General features: G+C 53.6%; 1 protein-coding gene across 3 annotated transcripts in view; it reads right to left on the reverse strand.

The window, feature by feature from the left end:
- SH2D3C (SH2 domain containing 3C) overlaps positions 1 to 19497 on the reverse strand; it is a 47781-nt gene that overhangs the window by 24418 nt on the left and 3866 nt on the right. The window contains exons 2-3 of one of the 3 annotated variants that reach the window (XM_030919144.1): positions 16926 to 17099; positions 11968 to 12445 (exon numbers count right to left, since the gene is read on the reverse strand). In XM_030919144.1, the coding sequence (XP_030775004.1) occupies positions 11968 to 12314 (347 nt within the window). In that variant the 5' untranslated portion in view covers positions 12315 to 12445; positions 16926 to 17099. Of the gene's footprint in view, positions 1 to 9126; positions 9375 to 11967; positions 12446 to 16045; positions 16220 to 16925; positions 17100 to 19497 lie in introns of those variants that run through there. The other 2 variants (XM_010367831.2, XM_010367832.2) reach the window with 2 other exon arrangements.

Below are 19497 nucleotides of genomic sequence, written 5' to 3' on the forward strand. Positions count from 1 at the left end.
CTACTCCTACCCTCAGGCAGCCTGGACCTGCCCCTCCATCCCCAGACTTGGAAACCCAACTACCTCCAGGACGCCTCCCCCTGGATATCTGAAGGCTATCTCCAACTTGTTGTATCCAAAGCAGAACTGTGGCTCCTCCCCGCCCCCTCCCCATCTTCCCCGGCTCGGCTGATGTCAGTTTCCTCTTTCCTGCCACTTTGGCCAAAAACCATGTGGTCCTTTTGTGCTCCTTCTCTTCCATTCAGCTCCACACCCAGTCCACCAGGAAATCCTGCCGCTCCACCGTCAAAATCTTCTCCGCCTGTCCACCCCGTCCCCACAGTGGGGCCACCCTCGTGTCTCCGGTGGAGCAGAGGAGCCTTCCCTCAGGCTCCGTGTCCACTCTCACCCACAGTCAGCTTCTGCCCCAAGACCAGAAGGCGCCCAAGCTTACAACCTAAGCAGATCATGGTACACACACCATCCTCAACCTTTCAGCGGCTCCCATTTCTAGAAGAACAAAATCTAAACTCCTCTCTGTGGCCGTGCAATTTATCATCCAAACCAGAACTTTTCTTCCTTTGCAAAAGTAAGAGGGTACCATGATTATGCCAGAAAAACAGGCAAAAACTGGCTCATCTGTTCCCTAACCCACAAGGCCCTGTGTGGCCTGCTGGTACCTGATAGCCACCCCGCCAACCCTCCAGCCTGTCTCCCTTGCACCTCCTGTCCCTTATTCTGCCTCTGCCCCACCCTCCTTGGCAACTTGTTCCGGCCACAGGGCCTTGGCTCTTGCTGTTCCCTCTGCCAGGAATGCTCTTCCCCAAGGGCTTCATGAAGCTTGTCCCTCCTCCCTCTTTATTCAGGGCTTTGCTTAATGTCACCTCTTTGGAGAAGCCTTCCCTGACCTCCCCACCTCGAATAGTCCCTCGTTGCTTCACTCTGTGTTCCCAATCCTACTTTATTTTCAATTTTTGCAATTTCTGCCTGAAATGGCCACTTTATATTTAATTGCTGACTTATCTGATGCCCTTATGAAAGTGTTGACTTTGTCTAATTCACCATTGAGACCCAGTCCCCAACATAGTGCCTGCAGGAGCTCAAGAAATATTGCTTAAAGCAAAATTAGCCGGACGTGGCAGCGAACGCTTGTAATCCCGGTTACTTGGGAGGCTGAGGCAGGAGAATCACTTGAACCCAAGAAGAAGAGGTTGAAAAAAAGCAATATTGCTTAAAGGGATGCATGAATAGTAAACAATGTTAATTGTTAATCGCTGTCATCATTAATTTTGTTAGGCTGGGCCCAGGTTCTCTGGCTAAGAAAGGCCTCAGCCTTCCCATCTGCAAAATGGGGAGGGGAGGTCGAATATTGGACCTCCTCCTCAAATACAGAAGCTTCATATTTTTTTAAAAAAAAAAGGAAGCCGAGATAAAAAATAAAATTGTGGGTTCCCCCAATCCTAAGGCCAAAGGCTCCTCCTCCTTGAGACGCTATCTGATAGCCCTCCCTATTCTAACATTCTAGGGTTCTTCATCGCTAATCTTCTCTCCTAGAAAGCCCTAGCTAGTATCTAACCACAGTCCCTCAAGCTACAGCCCAGCAACAGTAGGCTTTTGGGCTCTCTCTGTCCAGCAGCAGTGGAGTGAGGCAGAGTAGGGACCCCTCCCCCATTCACCTCCACCCACTCTTCCCGGGTGAGGCATCCCATCCCAACATTTCCTGCTATTCAGGCCCGGAAATCCTCCCACTGCTGGGAACAGATTGGCCAGGACACTGGATCAACCCAGAGCTTCCTCCTGCTTCCTGTACTTCCCCTCGGGCTCTGGAACAGGGGTAGAGCCTTGGAGACAGGGTGCCTGCACAAGAGATCAGGCCCGACTAGGGTGGCCAGAGCCTATAGGGGTGCTCAGGGCAGAGGCCTAGGTCAGGGAAGCTGAGGCTCTGGGGCCACTCTTCCACCCCATGGCCTCACCATAGGGTGGCGCTACAACACTCTGACATGTCCAAGACACAATGACCATGCCCAGTTACAATCTGCTACCATCACTTGCCTGGACTACCACCACCACCTCCCCCTGGCCTCCTTGCCTCCATCTGTGTCCCTGCAACCTATTCTCCCCGCACAGCAGCCACAGCAGTCCTGCTCAAATGCAAGTCAGATCACAGCTTTCCTCTGCTCCAACCCACTTGCATGGGCCCCAGCTTCACTTACAGTAAGAGCCAAGGTCTTGCAAACAGCCTTGCACACTGACCTCATGGCCCACGACATTCCTCCTCACCTGCGCTGCTCTATCTCCCCCACCCCACCTCAGGGTCTTTGCCCTTCCTATTCCCGCTGCCTGGAATATTTTCCTCCAGACATTCCCTGGGTTCCCTCCCTCCTGCTCTTGGTTGTTGTTGTTGTTGTTGTTGAGATGGAGTCTCACTCCATCACCCAGGCTGGAGTGCAGTGGCGCGATCTTGGCTGACTGCAACCTCCGCCTCCTGTGTCCAAGCAATTCTCCTGCCTCAGCCTCCCAAGTAGGTAGGATTACAGGTGACCACCACCACGCCGGGCTAATTTTTTGTATTTTTAGCAGAGACAGGGTTTCGCCATGTTGGCCAGGTTGGTCTTGAACTCCTGATCTCAGGTGATCTGCCTGCCTCAGCCTCCCCAAAAGTGCTGGGATTACAGGCTTGAGCCACTGTGCCTGGCCCTTCAGTTCTTTTTTTTTTTTTTTTTTTTGAGACAGAGTCTCGCTCTATCGTTTGGGCTGGGATGCAGTGGTGAGATCATGGCCACCATAGCCTCGACCTCCTGGCTGGAGTGATCCTCCCATCTCAGTGCCCCATAGTGCTGGGATTACAGGTGTGAGCGACCACACCCAGCCCCTCCTTCAGTTCTTCACTAAAATGTCCCCTTCTCAGCAAGGCCTGGCCACCCTTTCTGAAAGTGTGATCTTCCCCAACTCCTACATTCCCTTCCCTGCTTAATTTTGCCCTGACCCCTCATCTGACTTAGCACACATTTCCTCTCATGTAGGGACTAGCTCCTCTCACTAGAATGCCAGCCCCACAAGGACAAGGGTTTATGTTTCTGTCTAGACAATGTCAGGAACCATCAGGAACTTAGTAAATATATTTTTTTGAATGAATGAATGAGTGAGTGAGTGAATGAGTGTCACAGCAGCCCCCTGCAGCCCTGAGGACAAAGTCTAGTCCTCCTGGCTGGGCCATCTGTGACTCCAAAGAGCTCCACCCCCTGCAGCCTCAGGGCCTTTGTACGTGCTGTTCCCTCTGCCTGGAATGTCCTCTCTCCCTTTTGGCTAGGGTTGGTCACTCCTACGCAGCCTTCAGAGTTCAGTTTGCTTGGGGATTTCTAGAAAACTCTCCCTCCCATTGTAATGATCAAATCCAGGAATCAAAGCATCCATTTTTAAAACTCAGCTCCACTAATTAATTTATTTATTCCTCATTTTACAAACCTAAAAGAGACTTCTCCTGCTGTATTAGTGTGAAATCAATTAATAAATAATAGTGACAACTGAGCTAAATCAGTGCCATTAATCATCAGCATTAATTATTTAAATAACCAACCCCTTTCACTGCCTGTATTAACTGATTTGTTCTGATAACTGATACCACTTACTGCATACATTAGCTTAATTAATTGGATTAATGAGCAGTAATTAAAGCCCATTATCCTTCTTTTCCCCCAATGCATGTTTAAATCTAAGCTTTACCTTCAGGGCCTTCATCCTGGGCCAGAAGGAAGGGTGACGTTCCCCCAGAGGCCCTGTAGGAGAAGGGGTGGGGAGAGGCTGCTGTCCTGCCCCACCCTGGCCCTCTTTCATGATGGTGGCCTGGTCCTCTGCAGAGGCCTGTGTGCTGTCTGTCCCTGTCTGTTCCCTTGGGCCTTGAGGCCTGGACATATGTCCTCAAGTGGAGACCTCCCCAAGCTCTGCCACCTGCCTCTCAGCTTTTTCCCTGCCCCCAATCCCTGGCTCCCTGCCTTCCCTCTCTGAAGCTCAGCTTCCTCATCTGTAAAGTGGGCACAGTATAACTATCACCCCAGAAGGGCATGAGAAGGAGGGGTGCAAGTTCCCTGGCCCATGTGGGGCTCCTCTTGCTGCCCTAGCCTCTACCCACGAAGATCAGCCACCCTCCCACCCTGCCCCTCCTGGGGGGGCTGAAGTTGCTTTCCTCCTTTTTTTTTTTTTTTTTTTTTTTGAGATAGAGTCTTGCTCTGTTGCCTACGAGTGCAGTGTCATGATCTCGGCTCACTGCAACTTCCGCCTCCCCGGTTCAAGTGATTCTCTTGCCTCAGCCTCCTAAGTAGCTGGGACTACAGGTGCATGCCACCATGCCCGGCCAGTTTTTGTATTTTTAGTAGAGATGGGGTTTCACCACGTTGGCCAGGCTTGTCTTGAACTCCTGGCCTCAGGTGATCCACCTGCCTTGGCCTCCCGAAGTGCTGAGCTTACAGGCATGAGCCACTGTGCCTGGCCTCTTTCCTTCCTTCATGCCCATCTTCACTCCTTCCTTCATGCCCATCTTCACTCACCCACTGCAGAGAAGCAACAGGCACCTGCCTGCTCTGAGCTTCTCAGTCCTTCAAGACCCTGGGCAAAGAGAGCTGGGTGGAAAGCCCCATCTCGCCCAGGATACCAGCCACGGGGCCTGTGGGATTCCCTGCCAGGACGATTCTTGGCTTTAGCCCTGCCCTACTCCCCAAGATGGGCCACTATTGTGTCCAGCACATCCTACTCCCTCTCCACCGTCTAGAGCCCTCAGTCTTCCTGAGAGGGCTGGGGTGTCCAGCAGGAGCTCAGGACGGGCGACAGCCCTGTGAGGAGAAGGCCATTCTTCCCAGGGCGGAGCTGAGGATGCTGGGCCCTGAGAGCTGCCACCCAAACCTCAAGACCTGCCAAAGAAGAGAGCGAAAACCAAAGGCATCTACTGAGCGCTAGCGGCTGATGGAATGCCTGTGATCTCGAAGCCCCATTTTACAGCGGAGAAAACTGAAGCTTGTAACTTGACCCAGGGCACGCAGCTGCTCAGACTAGAACCAGTTGGCCTGATGTCTCATTCTCTGCTCTGTTCCTTACATGGGTGGACCCCGCTCCCCGCCCAGATATTGGGAGCCACTTCTGGGTGGAGAGGAGAAGAAGCTAGACAGGGAAGGCAAAGAAACAGACAAACAAAAAAACAACATTTCAACCAGAGCCCAGAACCAATGTCAGGAAGAGGAAATGGGGTGGAGCCTGAGCGGGCCCTCAGCTGGGAGGTAGGAAGTGGCGTGGCTCTGGGCAAGTCCCTCTCATCGGGCCTCAGTTTCCCCTTCCACAGCATGAGTAACTCCTGTTTACCGGTACTTACTTGGGCCAAGCCCAGAATAAATGCTTTACCTGATATATCCCATCCTCACAGTGACTCTATGAAGCAGCTGCTGTCATTGTCCCCAATTTACTGATGGGGAAACTAAGGCTCAGAGAGGAAAAGGGACTTGCTCAAGGTCACACAGTCAGTGGGCCTCTGAGCTACTGCTGTACCTGACCCCTATCCTCCCCAGCCCTCACCCCACACAGGTCCAGCAGCCTGCAACAGGGTCCCCTGAGGGTTTGGGGGATGTGGATCCAGCTAGGGGTCGGGGGAACAGCCCATCCTTCCCAAACCAGCCCAGTTCCCACAGCCCAAGGCGTCCGGGGGTCTCAAGGACTGTGAGAAAGTCTCCACAGGAAATGAGAGCCAGGAGCAGCTGGGCCCCTTCGGAAGACAAGGACCAGCCTCCCAGAGCCTGAAGAGGCTGCACAGACGGGCCCACCACGACCCCCTCCCCTGGTGGGTAATCGCTACCAGATGCCCGGCAGCTGACGTCACCCTGCAGGGCCAAGAGGGTCGTGGGACTCTGGGGAGAGTTGGGAATTCTTGGACCAGAATCAACATTCCAAAAGGAAATGGGGTGGGGGGTGGGGGAATATCCTGGCCTGTTTTCAGTGCCTGGCACCAGGTCTGTGGCAGGGGCAACACAGGGTACTCCTGGTTCTCAAGTCTCCGTTTCCTTCCAAACAGCCCCTTGGGAGTGAGGGTCGGAGCTTGGATCTCTGGGTGGGAGGCAAAGGACACTCAGATGAGGCACTAAAAAGCGACACAGAACAGCAATCAGATTATCCTAAAAGTTCAAGGCTGCCACAAGCTATGATTGAGCCACTGCACTCCAGCCTAGGCAACAGAATGAGACCCTGTCTCAAAAAAATATCAAACATAGAAAAGATCCTCCTAAAAAGAGGTCTTTTAAAAACATAAGTCACAGCAGGGCCTGTCGCTGTTCAAGGCCAGCAATGGCTCCCCTTTTGCTCAGAGCCAAAGCCAGGTCCTCGCTGGGCCCTTCCAGGCCTTATGTTATCTGTGCCCATTTCCATCCCAGCCTCCCAGACCACCCCTCCCTGTCTTCCCCACCTTGCTCTGCCCCAGCCACACTGGTCTCTGCTGTTCCCCAAACATGCCACCTCAGGGCCTTTATACCTGCTGTTCCCTTGGCCTGGTGTGCCCCTTCCCAGACACCAAGAGGGTCTGTCCTTTGTCTCCTTTGTTCAGACATCACTTCCTCACTGAACCTTTCTTTCCGGCTAACCTTCTTAAATTGGCACCGCCAGCCACTCCCTGCTTTCGCCAACCAATCTAGATCTGATTTTAAATTTTCTCGGTAAGTCCTTTCTCTTCTAGTCGACCACAGAACTCACTTATTTTGTCTATCATCTGTCTCCCCTGCCCTGGAATGGGGACTCCATGAGGGTAGGGTTTTGTCTGCCATGCTCACCGCTATCTCCCAGAACCTAGAACAGTGTCTGAGGCATAGCTGTACCTCAGTCAATATGAAAATGAGTATCATTCCAACTCAACTAACTGCATCACCTCAAGCAAGTTATTAGCCTCACAAAAACCTCAATGTCTTCATCTGCAAAATAGGTTCCTTTCCAGGGGGTCATGGAAAGTCATTTGAAATAATGGTAGAACAAGCTGGCTGGGCGCGGTGGCTCACGCCTGTAATCCTAACATTTTGGGAGGCCGAGGCGGGCGGATCACCTGAGGTCAGGAGTTCGAGATCAGCCTGACCAACATGGAGAAACTCCGTCTCTACTAAAAATACAAACAAACAAACAAAAATTAGCCAGGCGTGGTGGCACATGCCTGTAATCCCAGCTACTCAGGAGGCTGAGGCAGGAGAAATGCTTGAACCCAGGAGGTGGAGGTTGCAGAGAGCCGAGATCACGCCATTGCACTCCAGCCTGGACAACAAGAGTGAAACTCCATCTCAAAAAAACAAATAAATAAATAAATAAAAGAAAAAAAAGAAAAAGCTTTGAGATTTTTACTTGCAGGAGGGGAAATGTGACCTAGTGGTTAAGAGCTTGGGCTGGCCGGGCGCGGTGGCTCAAGCCTGTAATCCCAGCACTTTGGGAGGCCGAGACAGGTGGATCACGAGGTCAGGAGATCGAGACCATCCTGGCTAACCCAGTGAAACCCCGTCTCTACTAAAAAATACAAAAAACTAGCCGGGTGAGGTGGCGGGCGCCTGTAGTCCCAGCTACTCGGGAGGCTGAGGCAGGAGAATGGCGTGAACCCAGGAGGCGGAGCTTGCAGTGAGCCGAGATCCGGCCACTGCACTCCAACCTGGGCGACAGAGCGAGACTCCGTCTAAAAAAAAAAAAAAAAAAAAAAAGAGCTTGGGCTTAGGAGCTAGTCAGGCCTGGGATCAAACAGTCAGGCCTGACACCCAATTTCTCTGTGACCCCAGGAGAGTCCCTTCCCCTCTCTGAGCCTCAGTCTCCTCACTGGCAAAATGGAGCAAGTAGAGGCTCCCACCTCACAGGCCCCATGAGCTAGACAACACCTGTCAGGTGCTCGCTTGTTGTCAGCTGGTGATCACGCCTGGTAGGACCCTCGCCTGACAATTCCAGTGTGAGTGGGCATGGGGTAGGGAGTGCTGGGACTTCTTGTCCCTCTCCAGGCTTCTGCTTCCTCCTCTGTAAGATGGATTGAGGAGCGAGGGTGCCTCTCTGGGACCTGCAGAAGACTGAGGGTCCTTGGGAGGTAGGAGGCAGGCTAGGCTGGTGCTTTCCTTTTTTTTGAGGGGGGAGCTGAAGGTCCCTCCTCCCTCCTTCCTCTTCATCCCCATGATCTCAGCAGGGAACAGGACACCAGGAAACCCCTGCAGCCTCACCTTTTCCCCTTCCTTCCTCCTGCTCCAGGTGCACCCTGCCTCCCCAGGGGTGGGGGAGGGACACTGTCTCCCCAGCTTAGGCCTGGGACGGCCTCCTCTAGACACTCAGGAACAGGGTCCCCAAACTTGCTCACTGGCAATTCCCTAATGTCCTCCTCCCCAAACTGGATGGATCCTCAGAGACCATCTCAGGCCCATCTGAACTGCTGGGGAGACTGAGGACCAGAGTGGGGCAGGGCTAGTCTGAGATCTCACGGACCAGGCTGCTCCCCCAACTCCAGGGCACAGGGCTGAGGTTCAGGGACTTCTGGAAGGAATGTTCAACCGTGAGCCACCAGTGCAGATGGAGCACTGGGTCCCGGGGCACCAGAAGGGGGCTCAATCTGGTCCGCTAACCCCATCCTCCTCGGGACACTCCAGATGCTGGAGGAGAAGAGTCTCTCCATTTCCTTGGTCAGCTCCTGGCTAAGCATGATGCCAGAAGCACTGCTAGGCCCACCAGAGCTCTGTCCACAGAGCAAGAAGGCTTGGGCTGGGTCCTGGGCTTGCCATTCTCAAGGTTTCTCACGACCACCATTCTCACCGGCCCTAGCCCTGCTGGAGAGGGATGTGTTGCCCAGGTGTTAAGCATGGGCCAGGAAGCTGGGATTAAACCCTGATTCTGACGCTCACTGGCTGTGTCAAACTCGGCAGACAAGTCTTTCTTTCCTCATCTATAAAATGGGGGTGATAATAGTACTTCTCTCCTGGAGCTGTTGTGTAGAGTAGATAAGTAGATGCCTGACCTACGGTGATAAAATTACACCCAAAGAAAGCTGGCTTAGAAAAGTCCCTGATGCTAACCCCACCCCCAAATTTGTCAGTTGCCCCAGGGGTGCAGATTTCCTCCTTCGACCTCTCCTGCTCCCCGCTGGCCCTCCTCAGGCCCAGCTCGGTCACTCACCCTCGGGACCCCAGCGCGGGGCACCTTCGGCCCACAGCAGTCATGCTTCCCCCGCTGTCGCCGCCTGCAGCACGGGGACCTCCTAAGCCCAGCGGCTCCCGCCTTTCTCAGGCCAGGGGGCTGCGGAGTTCAGTGCCTGATTCCGGGGGCGGAGACTGACCTGTAGACCACGCCCCCAGACACGCCCTTGCTCTCCTTGCCTGGCCCCGCTCCACCGCCTACTTCACAGGCAGAGAAGGACGCTCCCCGCCTCGGACACCGCTCTCAGCCTCCGGTCTCGCTCCGCCTCCGGTCTCGCTCCGCCCCCTCTCCATCAGTCCGTGTTGGGAAGGCCGCGCCCCCTGGCACACCCCTCCGCCTCGCCCGCCAGACTCGGAAGCTCGCTTCCCCAACAGCTCTCCGCGCAGCCTGGGTTAGGCCACGCCCCTATACATGCCCTCAACTCCGCCTCACCTCGCCCCACCCCGCCCCGCCCCGCTCCCGCGAAACTCGGCTTCCCTGAGTGGGAGGGGCCAGGCTCCTGGTGCAGTCTCATACCTTGGGGTGCCTTAGAACGCCCCAGGACCCATCATCAAGCCCTCTCCCCTACATACAATCCTTGGTCCTCTACTCCCGAATGAGGGCAAATGTAGGAGGGGATGGCAGAAGGCAGCCAGGGATGGTGGAAAAACATGAGTTCTATTAATCGTAAATATAGCGTTCCCATTTACTGAGTGCAGCATGCCAGCCACTGTGTTGAAATTTTACAGGTATGTTATTCTTGAATCCTCACCACAACCCGACCAGGTAGGTGCTATTGTTATGTCCATTTATCAGATGAGAAACTGAGGCTCCAAGAGAAGAGCAGATTTGTCCACTCATGTAGCCAGTAAGAGGCAGAATCTGGACTGGATTCACTCTACCCCTTTACGTGGTCCTCTTCGCTGATCAGGGGTCTAGGCAATTACAGCTCAGAGACAGAGGCTGTGCTTGGTGTCTCAGGAAAAAGCTGCTCAAGACAGTTACCAGAAAAAGAAAGAAAGAAAGAAAGGTCCCACAACTGGCCCTACAATTACTTTTGCTCAGCTGGCTTTTGATTTTTTTTCTTTTTTTTGAGTTGGAGTCTCGCTCTATCACCCAGGCTGGAGTGCAATGGCGCGATCTTGGCTCACTGCAACCTCTGCCTCCCAGGTTCAAGCAATCATCCTGCCTCAGCTTCCCGAGTAGCTGGGATTACAGGTGCACACCATCACGCCTTGCTAATTTTTGTATTTTTAGTAGAGATAGGGTTACACCATGTTGGTCGGGCTGGTCTGTTTGGCCAGGCTGGTCTCAAACTCCTGACCTCATGATCCGCCTACCTCGGCCACCCAAAGTGTTGGGATTACAGGCGTGAGCCACTGCGCCTGGCCAGCTGACTTTTTTTTCTTTATTTTGACAGGCACATGTGACTGGTATGGTTGATACAAAGGTTCTAAGGATTGAAAAGTTGGGGACGCCTTTGGCTGGGATTGAGGGGTCTCCCGGGATGTGAAAGACATGGCCCTAGGGTTGAGAAGGTGGTGAGTCCAATGTGGTACATTAAGTGTGCAGCCTCTGGAGGCAAGCAGATTCTGTTCAAATCCCAGCTCTGTGTAACCTTGGTTGAGTCTCAGTTTCCCAATCTGTAAATGGGGCTAATAATTGAATCTTTTTTTTTTTTTTCGAGAGTGAGTCTTGCTCTGTCACCCAGTCTGGAGCACAGTGGCATGATCTCGGCTCACTGCAACCTCCACCTCCCGAGTTCAATCAATTCTCATGCCTCCACCTCCCTAGTAACTGGGATTACAGGCACATGCCACCACGCCCTGCTAGTTTTTGTATTTTTAGTAGAGATGGGGTTTCACCATGTTGGCCAGGCTGGTCTCAAACTCCTAGCCTCTCAAAATACTGGGATTACAGGCATGAGCCACCGCACCCAGCCTTAATGACTGAATCTTCTACTGAGTTTTCAGGGAGATATTTGTTCTGATCCCCAATAAAAATGCTTACTAAATGGGAGCTATTGTCCTATTATCACAATTTGTATTTTTGCATGAACTCAACTCACCCTATAACCAAACTAACAAATGGTTTTCTAGACTAGGTGGAAGTATTGTCCAGCAGAACTAATGGTGACGATTTGGGTGAGGGGGTTCAGGGCAGGGGTCTAGTGACTGGGTTTAGGATCCATCCAGCAGCTGAGGGCCCATGCTAGAGGCTGACTGGGGCTTTGGAGGCAGGGGAGTCTCGGTTCACATGCTGGCTTTGTCATTAGCAAATGTGCACCCTGACTGAGGCAGATGACATCACTATGTGAATCTCAGCTTCCTCATCTGTCCTATGGAAACAGTAACAGTCTCACCTTGCCAGTTTTATTTTGCTAATTACTAGTAAAGGGTTTATCACAGTGCCTGGTCTACAGTAAGCACCTGGTCAATGTGTAGGTTTTTTTCTTTTTAACCCAGATGTGTACTGGGTTTAAAAGAAGCCCAGGCGCGGTGGCTCATGCCTGTAATCCCAGCACGTTGGGAGGCCAAGACAGGCAGATCACCTGAGGTCAGGAGTTCGAGGCCAGCCTGGCCAACATGGTGAAACCTTGTCTCTACTAAAAATACAAAAATTAGCCAGGCGTGGTGGCAGGCGCCTGTAGTCCCAGCTACTCAGGGGGCTGAGGCAGGAGAATCGTTTGAACCCGGGAGGCAGAGGTTGCAGTGAGCCAAGATCATACCACTGCACTCCAGCCTGAGAGACAGAGCAACACTCTGTGTCAAAAAAAAAGAAAAGAAAAAAAAAAAACCAGAAGCCATCCCTGTAGGTTCCAACAAGTCCCTGGACACCTACCTTTCTGAGTGCACGTCCCTGGGAGGTCTCTCCTCTTCTGTGTCTCCTGTGGGGACCTCAGGCTTTCTGATGGGGTCTACCTCCACTGCTGAACGGTTGGGTTCCATTGCTGGGATGTCCTCTAGAGGGCCATTGGCCTTCACCATCACCTCCTTGGCTGCCTCCAAGCTTGGGGGGTCGGGTACACCTCGGGGTACGACGTTGGGCTTGGGACCCACTTCCTGGGCCTGCTGGACAGCCTGTGAGTTCTGTGATTTCTTGATGCTGGGGCGAGGCATGGTGCCCATGTGGCTGTACATGTCACTGGAGCGGGCATAGGCTGGAGGACTCTTGGGCACTGTCACCATGTCATCCTGTGTGGCTTCAAAGGTGTCAGGCTCCAAATGGGACTGCCTACTGATGGGAGCTAAGGATCGTCTCAGAGTGAAGGACCGAGGGAGGTTGGAGAGACTCCCAAAGGCCTTGAACTTGAAGAACTCTAGCAGAGGGGAAGGGAAGGAAAAGAAGGTAATGACAATGTCAACATCAGTAATAATAATGAACAATTCCTGCAGTTTCACTTGGTGAGGGGCTAAAGAGGGCTGGGGGCTTCCTGGACACCCCTTCTAATTGTTAACACACCCCTGGAAGTGGTATAAGACGGGAGCTTTGGGATCACATAGTCCTGGACTTGAATTCCTGCTCTTTCACATCCTAGCTGTGTGACCTTAGGCAAGTCACTTGACCTCTCTAAGCTGACCCTCATTCTCCACATCAGTAAAATAAGAGATTCCAACACCTACCTCCTAGGGCAATGTGAGAATTAAAGAAAAGCTTAGGCCAGGCATGGTGGCTCATGCCTGTAATCCCAGCACTTTGGGAGGCTGATGCGGGTGGATCACCTGAGGTCAGGAGTTCGAGACTAGCCTGGACAACATAGCAAGACCCTGTCTCTACAAAAAATAAAAAAGTAAGGCTGGGTGCCGTGGTTCACACCTGTGATCTCAGCACTTTGGGAGGCTGAGGCGGGTGGATCACCTGAGGTCAGGAGTTTGAGACCAGCCCGGTCAGCATGGTGAAAACCTGTCTGTACTAAAAATACAAAAGTTAGCCAGGCATGGTGGTACATGTCTGTAATCCCAGCTACTTGGGAGGCTGAGGCAGGATAATTGCCTGAACCCTGGAGGTGGAGGTTGCAGTGAGCCGAGATTGCACCATTGCACTCCAGCCTGGGCGACAAGAGTGAGACTCCATCTCTAAATAAATAAATAAATAAAGTTAGCTGGATGTGCTGATGTGTGTCTGTAATCCCAGCTAGTTGGGAGGCTGAGGCAGGAGGATGGCTTGAGCCCAGGAGTTCAAGGTTGCCTTGCACTATAATGGCACCACTGCACTCCAGTCTGGGCAACAGAGCAAGAACCTGTCTCTAATAGTAATAATTATTTATTTATTTATTATTTTTTCTTTTGAGACAGGGTCTCGCTCTGTCACCCAGGCTGGAGTGCAGTGGTGCGATCTTGGCTCACTGCAACCTCCGCTTCCTGGGTTAAAGCGATTCTCCTGCCTCAGCCTCCCGAGTAGCTGGGATTACAGGCACATGCCACCACGCCTGGCTGATTTTTGTACTTTTAGTAGAGACAGGGTTTCACCATGTTGGCCAGGCTGGTCTCAAACTCCTGACCTCAAGGGATCCACCCACCTCAGCCTCCCAAAGTGTTGGGATGACAGGGGTGAGTCACCACGCCCAGCCACTGATAATAATAATTTTAAAATTTCTGAAAATGATTCTGCATCTGCCAAACATGTGCTGCATGAATTCTCAGCATAACTCGGTGACATAGTTTAATTCCCATTTTCCAGATGTGAAAATTGAGATTCAGAGCAGCGTAATGAACTGAGGTCACGCTGCTGGTAGGTGGAGCAGGTATGCATGTTTTGTGCTCATGTAGGGGGTCGGGGGGTGTTCCAGCCAGCCTCTGTGCACCTGGGGTGGGGGTGGAATGAGGAGGGGGTTGTTGCGAGCCTGAAGGTCGCACTGTCTGTGGTTCTCACCTTCCTGTCAGCTGAGCCCAACTCCAGACTCAAGAGGAACAGCTGGGGTGATACCATCTCCTGGTTTCCACAGGGGTATATGTGATTTCCCTACCCCTGCCCTCAGCTGTGGGACTGTCCCCTCTCACAGCCACCACCAACTGACTTCCCCATAGCCCCCAGATGAGCAAAAAGGAAAAACTCTGGCATTTTCCACGTCCTCAGCATCCTCCACCTCCTCAGCTGCTCGCACCCGCGCTGGGATGCAGGTAGGATGCCCCCAGTTGACAAAAGAGGAAACTGAGGTCCAGGGATGGGGAGGGACTCCCCCAGGGTCACACAGCAAGGCCACGGCTGAGCCTGGACACAGGCCAAGGGCTCGGCACAGCTGGGTCAGTGTTCGGGGGTTCGCTTCCCAGCCCTGCTGGCCCCATTTGGTTATTGCCTTGGTCTCCCGAGAAACGTGGTCGCAAATGTGGCCGCTCTGCCCTTCCGCTGCATGCAGTGTGGGTGGAAATTGCATCAGTGGCCAGAGGGAGGACCCCCAACCACCTTCTTTCTCAGCATCACTGGTTTTGCCTCCTGGGCACCAGGTGTTTGGAGGAGATAGTGGGGGCCAGGAGGGAAACTGAGGCCAGAGTCCAGGGTCTGGGATTGGGCCCTGCTCAATAGCCAGTGTGACCTCAGGCAAGTCTCCGGGCCTCAGCATTGCCATCTGGGAAATGCAGTCATAATCGCTGCCCTTTACACCACCTGTCCCCCACCCTGGTGGGGTCAGATCAAAGGAATCAGGAGACAGAAAAAGTTTGCTGGGACTGGGAAGGACAGACACAGGAAAACAGAGCAGTGGGCCAGTGTGGCCCCTCACCCTGGAGCCTGGTTCTAGTAGCTCTGGGCTCTTTCCCTACCCAAATGTCAGCTCCCAGCCTCACTGCTGTTGGGAATGTGGGACAGTATCCCAGGACACCCCCATCCCCCTGCCACCCCAGTAACTCCCCACCTGGGATTCCATGACACCCCCATCCCCCCGTGCCCCAATAACTCCCCACCTGGGATCCCATGGGAGCCCAGGCCTGTGGGTGGGGGATGGAGTGTGCGAAGGCCTCCCCTGCCCAGCTGCGAGGTCAGAGACAGCCAGAGACACAGTGGACTGCAGAGATCGAGAGACACGGTGGGGAGACAAAGAGACAGAGACAAGAGAAGCACAGAGATGGAGAATGAAGTCAATGAGTCAGAGAGAGAGAGAGAGATGCGGGGCCAGAATGACAGCCAGAAAGCCACAGGGACACCCAGAAGCAGAGACGTCTGCAGAGAGACAGTGATGGACAAAGAGAAAGAGAAACAAGGCTGGAAACAGGAGGATGGCTTGAGCCCAGGAGATCGAGACCAGCCTGGGCAACAAAGTGAGACCCCATCCCGGACTCTACAAAAAAAAACAAAAAAATCAATTTTATTGCTTACTTATTTTTTTATATTTACTTATTTTTTGAGATGCAGTCTTGCTGTATTGTCCAGGTTGGAGTGCAGTGGTGCAATGTCACTGCAATCACCACCTCCCGGGTTCAAGCGTTTCTTCTGCCTCAACCTCTTGAGTAGGTGGGATTACAGGTGCTTGCCACCACACCCGGCTAAGTTTTTGTATTTTTAGTAGAGATGGGTTTCACCACATTGGCCAGGCCGGTCTCGAACTCCTGACCTCAGGTGATCCCCCGGCCTCAGCCTCCCAAAGTGCTGGGATTACAGGCGTGAGCCACCACCGCACCCAGTCAAAAAAAAAAAAAAGTTAAATTGTGCCTGGAGTCCTAACTACTTGCCTAGCTACTCAAGAGGCTGAGGTGGGAGGATCACTTGAGCCTGGGAGGTCAAGACTGCAGTGAGCCAAGATTTGTGCCACTGCACCCCAGCCTGGGTGACAGAGACACTGGCGTCCAAAGGTAAAAAACAAAAAAAGAAAAACAGTGAGAGAGAGAGAAACGGAAATGAAGACAGTGATGAAGAAACAGATGCAGAGAGAGGCCCAGAGGACAGCCAGGGATGGAGGACAGTGAAGACAGCACCCCGCACTCACTGAACTTTTTGCTGGTCTTCTTGGTCCCCTCTGTCATCTTGGCAAGTTGTGTGAAGCCCTTGGCCAGCTTGCGAGTGGCCGCTCAAGGCTCTGGACATCAAAGTTGAGGTGCCTCTCCCACCTCCCCTTCCCCTTTCTCTCACTCGCTTCCTCTGTGTATTTTTAAACCAGTGAAACTCCCACAGCTCCACCCTCCCCACCCTCTCCGCAGGGGGCGGGGGCTGGGGCCTCTCCTAGCCCCAGCCCCTGTGGGCCGCCTCCTTGGCCTCAGCAGCAGGGGCAGGGGGCAGACCGCAAGCCCATGGGACCTGGAAGGTCTAAGGAACAGGCCACAGGCTCTGGGAACAGAGCCCAGTGGGCTGGGGGCCGCTGGGGACCTGCCAACAGCTGTCAGGGGGCCTGGCCGTTGGGCTGGGAAGGTGAGGGGAGTCAGGCCTGTGTGAAGGGCAGTTGCTTCTCAGCCTCTGTACCCAGGAGAGGGACTGGCAGCCACAGATCGGAGAGAGCTGTGATCAGGCATGTGGACTCTGGGCCACCCAGACCCAAGTTCCACTCTTGGCTGGCCATTTTGCCATGGTGTGATGTCCTCCCTGTGAACCGGGGGTACTTGCAGTACTCACTTCACCAGCTTCAGCCGTTGGTGTAGGGCCTGGCACAGAATTGGTGCCTACCAAAGCAGAGTCACCGCTTTCCAAGCTATCAGGGAGATGTCATCATGTGTCCACTGTACCCACTGGACAGAGATGGTGAAACCGAGGCAGAGAGAGGCAGAGGGATTCCCCCAGGTAACACAGCTGGTTGCTGGCCCAGACTGGGTCACAACTCTCCCTTCTAGGCCCCTTAACCCATGGGCTGGTGCCTTTCCACATTACAAACTTACCGTGTGTGCAGGTTCAGGTGGGCAGACCAAGATGAGGAAATGCAACCTCCCCTCCACCGTCATCCTGAACATCTGCAAAGGGTGTCAGCAGCTGCTGGGGCTTGGGGCGGGGCCCAAGACCCAGGACTTCCAATACCAACTACTTCCACCTCCGAAGCTTCAGTCACCTGATTTCTAGAATGGGGAGAAGTGGGAGGTATGCAGCCAACCTGCAGGGGTTCGGCATTTTATCTTGGACCCCAGGATGGCAACCCGGGCTGTGAGAGGAGTCCACTGCCATCTGATAGGGCACTTCCTGCATCCTCCATTAACAGTAACAGCCCCAGGGCGGGCATGGTGGCTCACACCTGCAATCCCGGCATCTTGGGAGGCTGAGGCAGGTGGATCACCTGAGGTCAGGGGTTCGAGCACAGCCTGGCCAACATAGTGAAACCTCGTCTCTACTAAAAATACATTTTAAAAAATTAGCCAGCCAGGCGCGGTGGCTCAGGCCTGTAATCCCAGCACTTTGGGAGGCCGAGACGGGCAGATCACGAGGTCAGGAGATCGAGACTATCCTGGCTAACACGGTGAAACCCCGTCTCTACTAAAAATACAAAAAATTAGCCGGGCGAGGTGGCGGGCGCCTGTAGTCCCAGCTACTCTGGAGGCTGAGGCAGGAGAATGGCGTGAACCTGGGAGGCGGAGCTTGCAGTGAGCTGAGATGCGGCCACTGCACTCCAGCCTGGGCGACAGAGCGAGACTCCGTCTCAGAAAAAAAAAAAAAAAAAAAAAAATTAGCCAGGTGTGGTGGTGTGCACCTGTATTCCCAGCTACTTGGGAGGCTGAGGCAGGAGAATTGCTTGAACTAGGGAGGCAAAAGTTGCAGTGAGCCAAGATCACACCACTGCACTCCAGCCTGGCGACAGAGGGAGACCCTATCTCAAAAAAAAAAAAAAAGGGCTAGGCACGGTGGCTCACGCCTGTAATCCCAGCACTTTGGGAGGCCGAGGTGGGTGGATCACGAGGTCAGGGGTTCGAGACCAGCCTGACCAACATGGTGAAACCCTGTCTCTACTAAAAATACAAAAATTAGCTGGGCGTGGTGGTGGGCGCCTGTAATCCCAGCTACTCGGGAGGCTGAGGCGGGAGAATTGCTTGAACCAGGGAGGTGGAGGTTGCAGTGAGCCGAGATTGTGCCACTGCACTCCAGCCTGGGCGACAGAGCAAGACTCCATCTCAAAACAAAAAAAAAAAGCAGAGGCAGACAATGGACAGACCGACAACCAAGTGTCCTAACTCCTGGGCTGGTATCCCCTAGCAGAAGATAGAAGGTAAGTCCCCGGCTTCTCTCCTGGGAGGGGGTTGCAGTGTGACTTGGGTTAGCTGCCAAGGCTATGCTGCTTCCTGGCCAGGCCTGCTCCTGACTTGCTATGTGATCCCACACACGACACTTTGCCTCTCTGGGCCACAGTTTCCTCATCTGTGAAATGCACCCACTGCAGCCCCCACTTCCTTGGGTTGTTGGGAGGGCGAGAGAGGCAAACGCAGGTCCAGCCTCCGCGAGCCCTGGCTGTGGCTGCTGAGAGATAGGCACAGAAAAAGGGGCAGATTGGTACAGGACAGGGAATCCTGACAGGCACGCACAAGGCATAAGACCTGGGAATCCCAACCACAGAGATGCTGTGTTGCTGCGGCAGAGGCACCTCGTCAGTGCTGGGGCCCGTCTGCTCTTGGCCCGGGCACCAGGGCAGTTTCTGGCACCCCTAGGAGAATGAATAGGGCTCAGTGTGGTGGCTCTGCTGAGCTCAGAGCCCCCTTTGTGCTGCCTGGAGTGGCCGTTAGGAGTGCAGCCGAGGACCTGCCGGCGGGTGGCTGTCCTGCGGGAGCTCTTCAGCTTGCACTGGAGGGCAGGCCAGTCGGCCCAAGTTCCCCTGCCCTGAACATCCCTGAGTGCTTTCGGACCTCCAGGCCTTTTGCTCAGGCTGGCCCCACCCGCCTCAGGCTTTTACCTCCTTGGGATCCCTCCAGGTTGGCTTGAGGCTATAGGGCCCTAGGATCCCTGAATTCATTTCTTTCTTTTTTTTTTTTTTGACAGAGTCTTAAAAAAACTGCAGACAGAAACTTAAAAAGCAAAAGCTCTGGCCGGGCATGGTGGCTCACGCCTGTAATCCCAGCACTTTGGGAGGCCGAGGCAGGCGGATCACGAGGTCAGGAGCTTGAGATCATCCTGGCTAACACAGTGAAACCCCATCTCTACTAAAAATACAAAAAAATTAGGGGGACGTGGTGGCGGGCGCCTGTAGTCCCAGCTATTGGGAAGGCTGAGGCAGGAGAATGGCGTGAACCTGGGAGGCGGAGCTGGCCGTGAACCGAGATCACGCCACTGCACTCCAGCCTAAGGAACAGAGCGACACTCCATCTCAGTTAAAAAAAAAAAGAAGCTCCAGGCTAGAGTTCAGTGGCGCGATCTTAGCACTGCAACCTCCGCCTTCTGGGTTTAAGGAATTCTCCTGCCTCAACCTCCCTAGTAGCTGAGATGACAGGCGCGCCCCACCACGCCCAGCTATTTATTTATTTATTTATTTTTTAG

This window comes from Rhinopithecus roxellana, chromosome 16 (assembly GCF_007565055.1).
Source record: "Rhinopithecus roxellana isolate Shanxi Qingling chromosome 16, ASM756505v1, whole genome shotgun sequence".
Lineage (NCBI taxonomy): Eukaryota > Metazoa > Chordata > Mammalia > Primates > Cercopithecidae > Rhinopithecus > Rhinopithecus roxellana.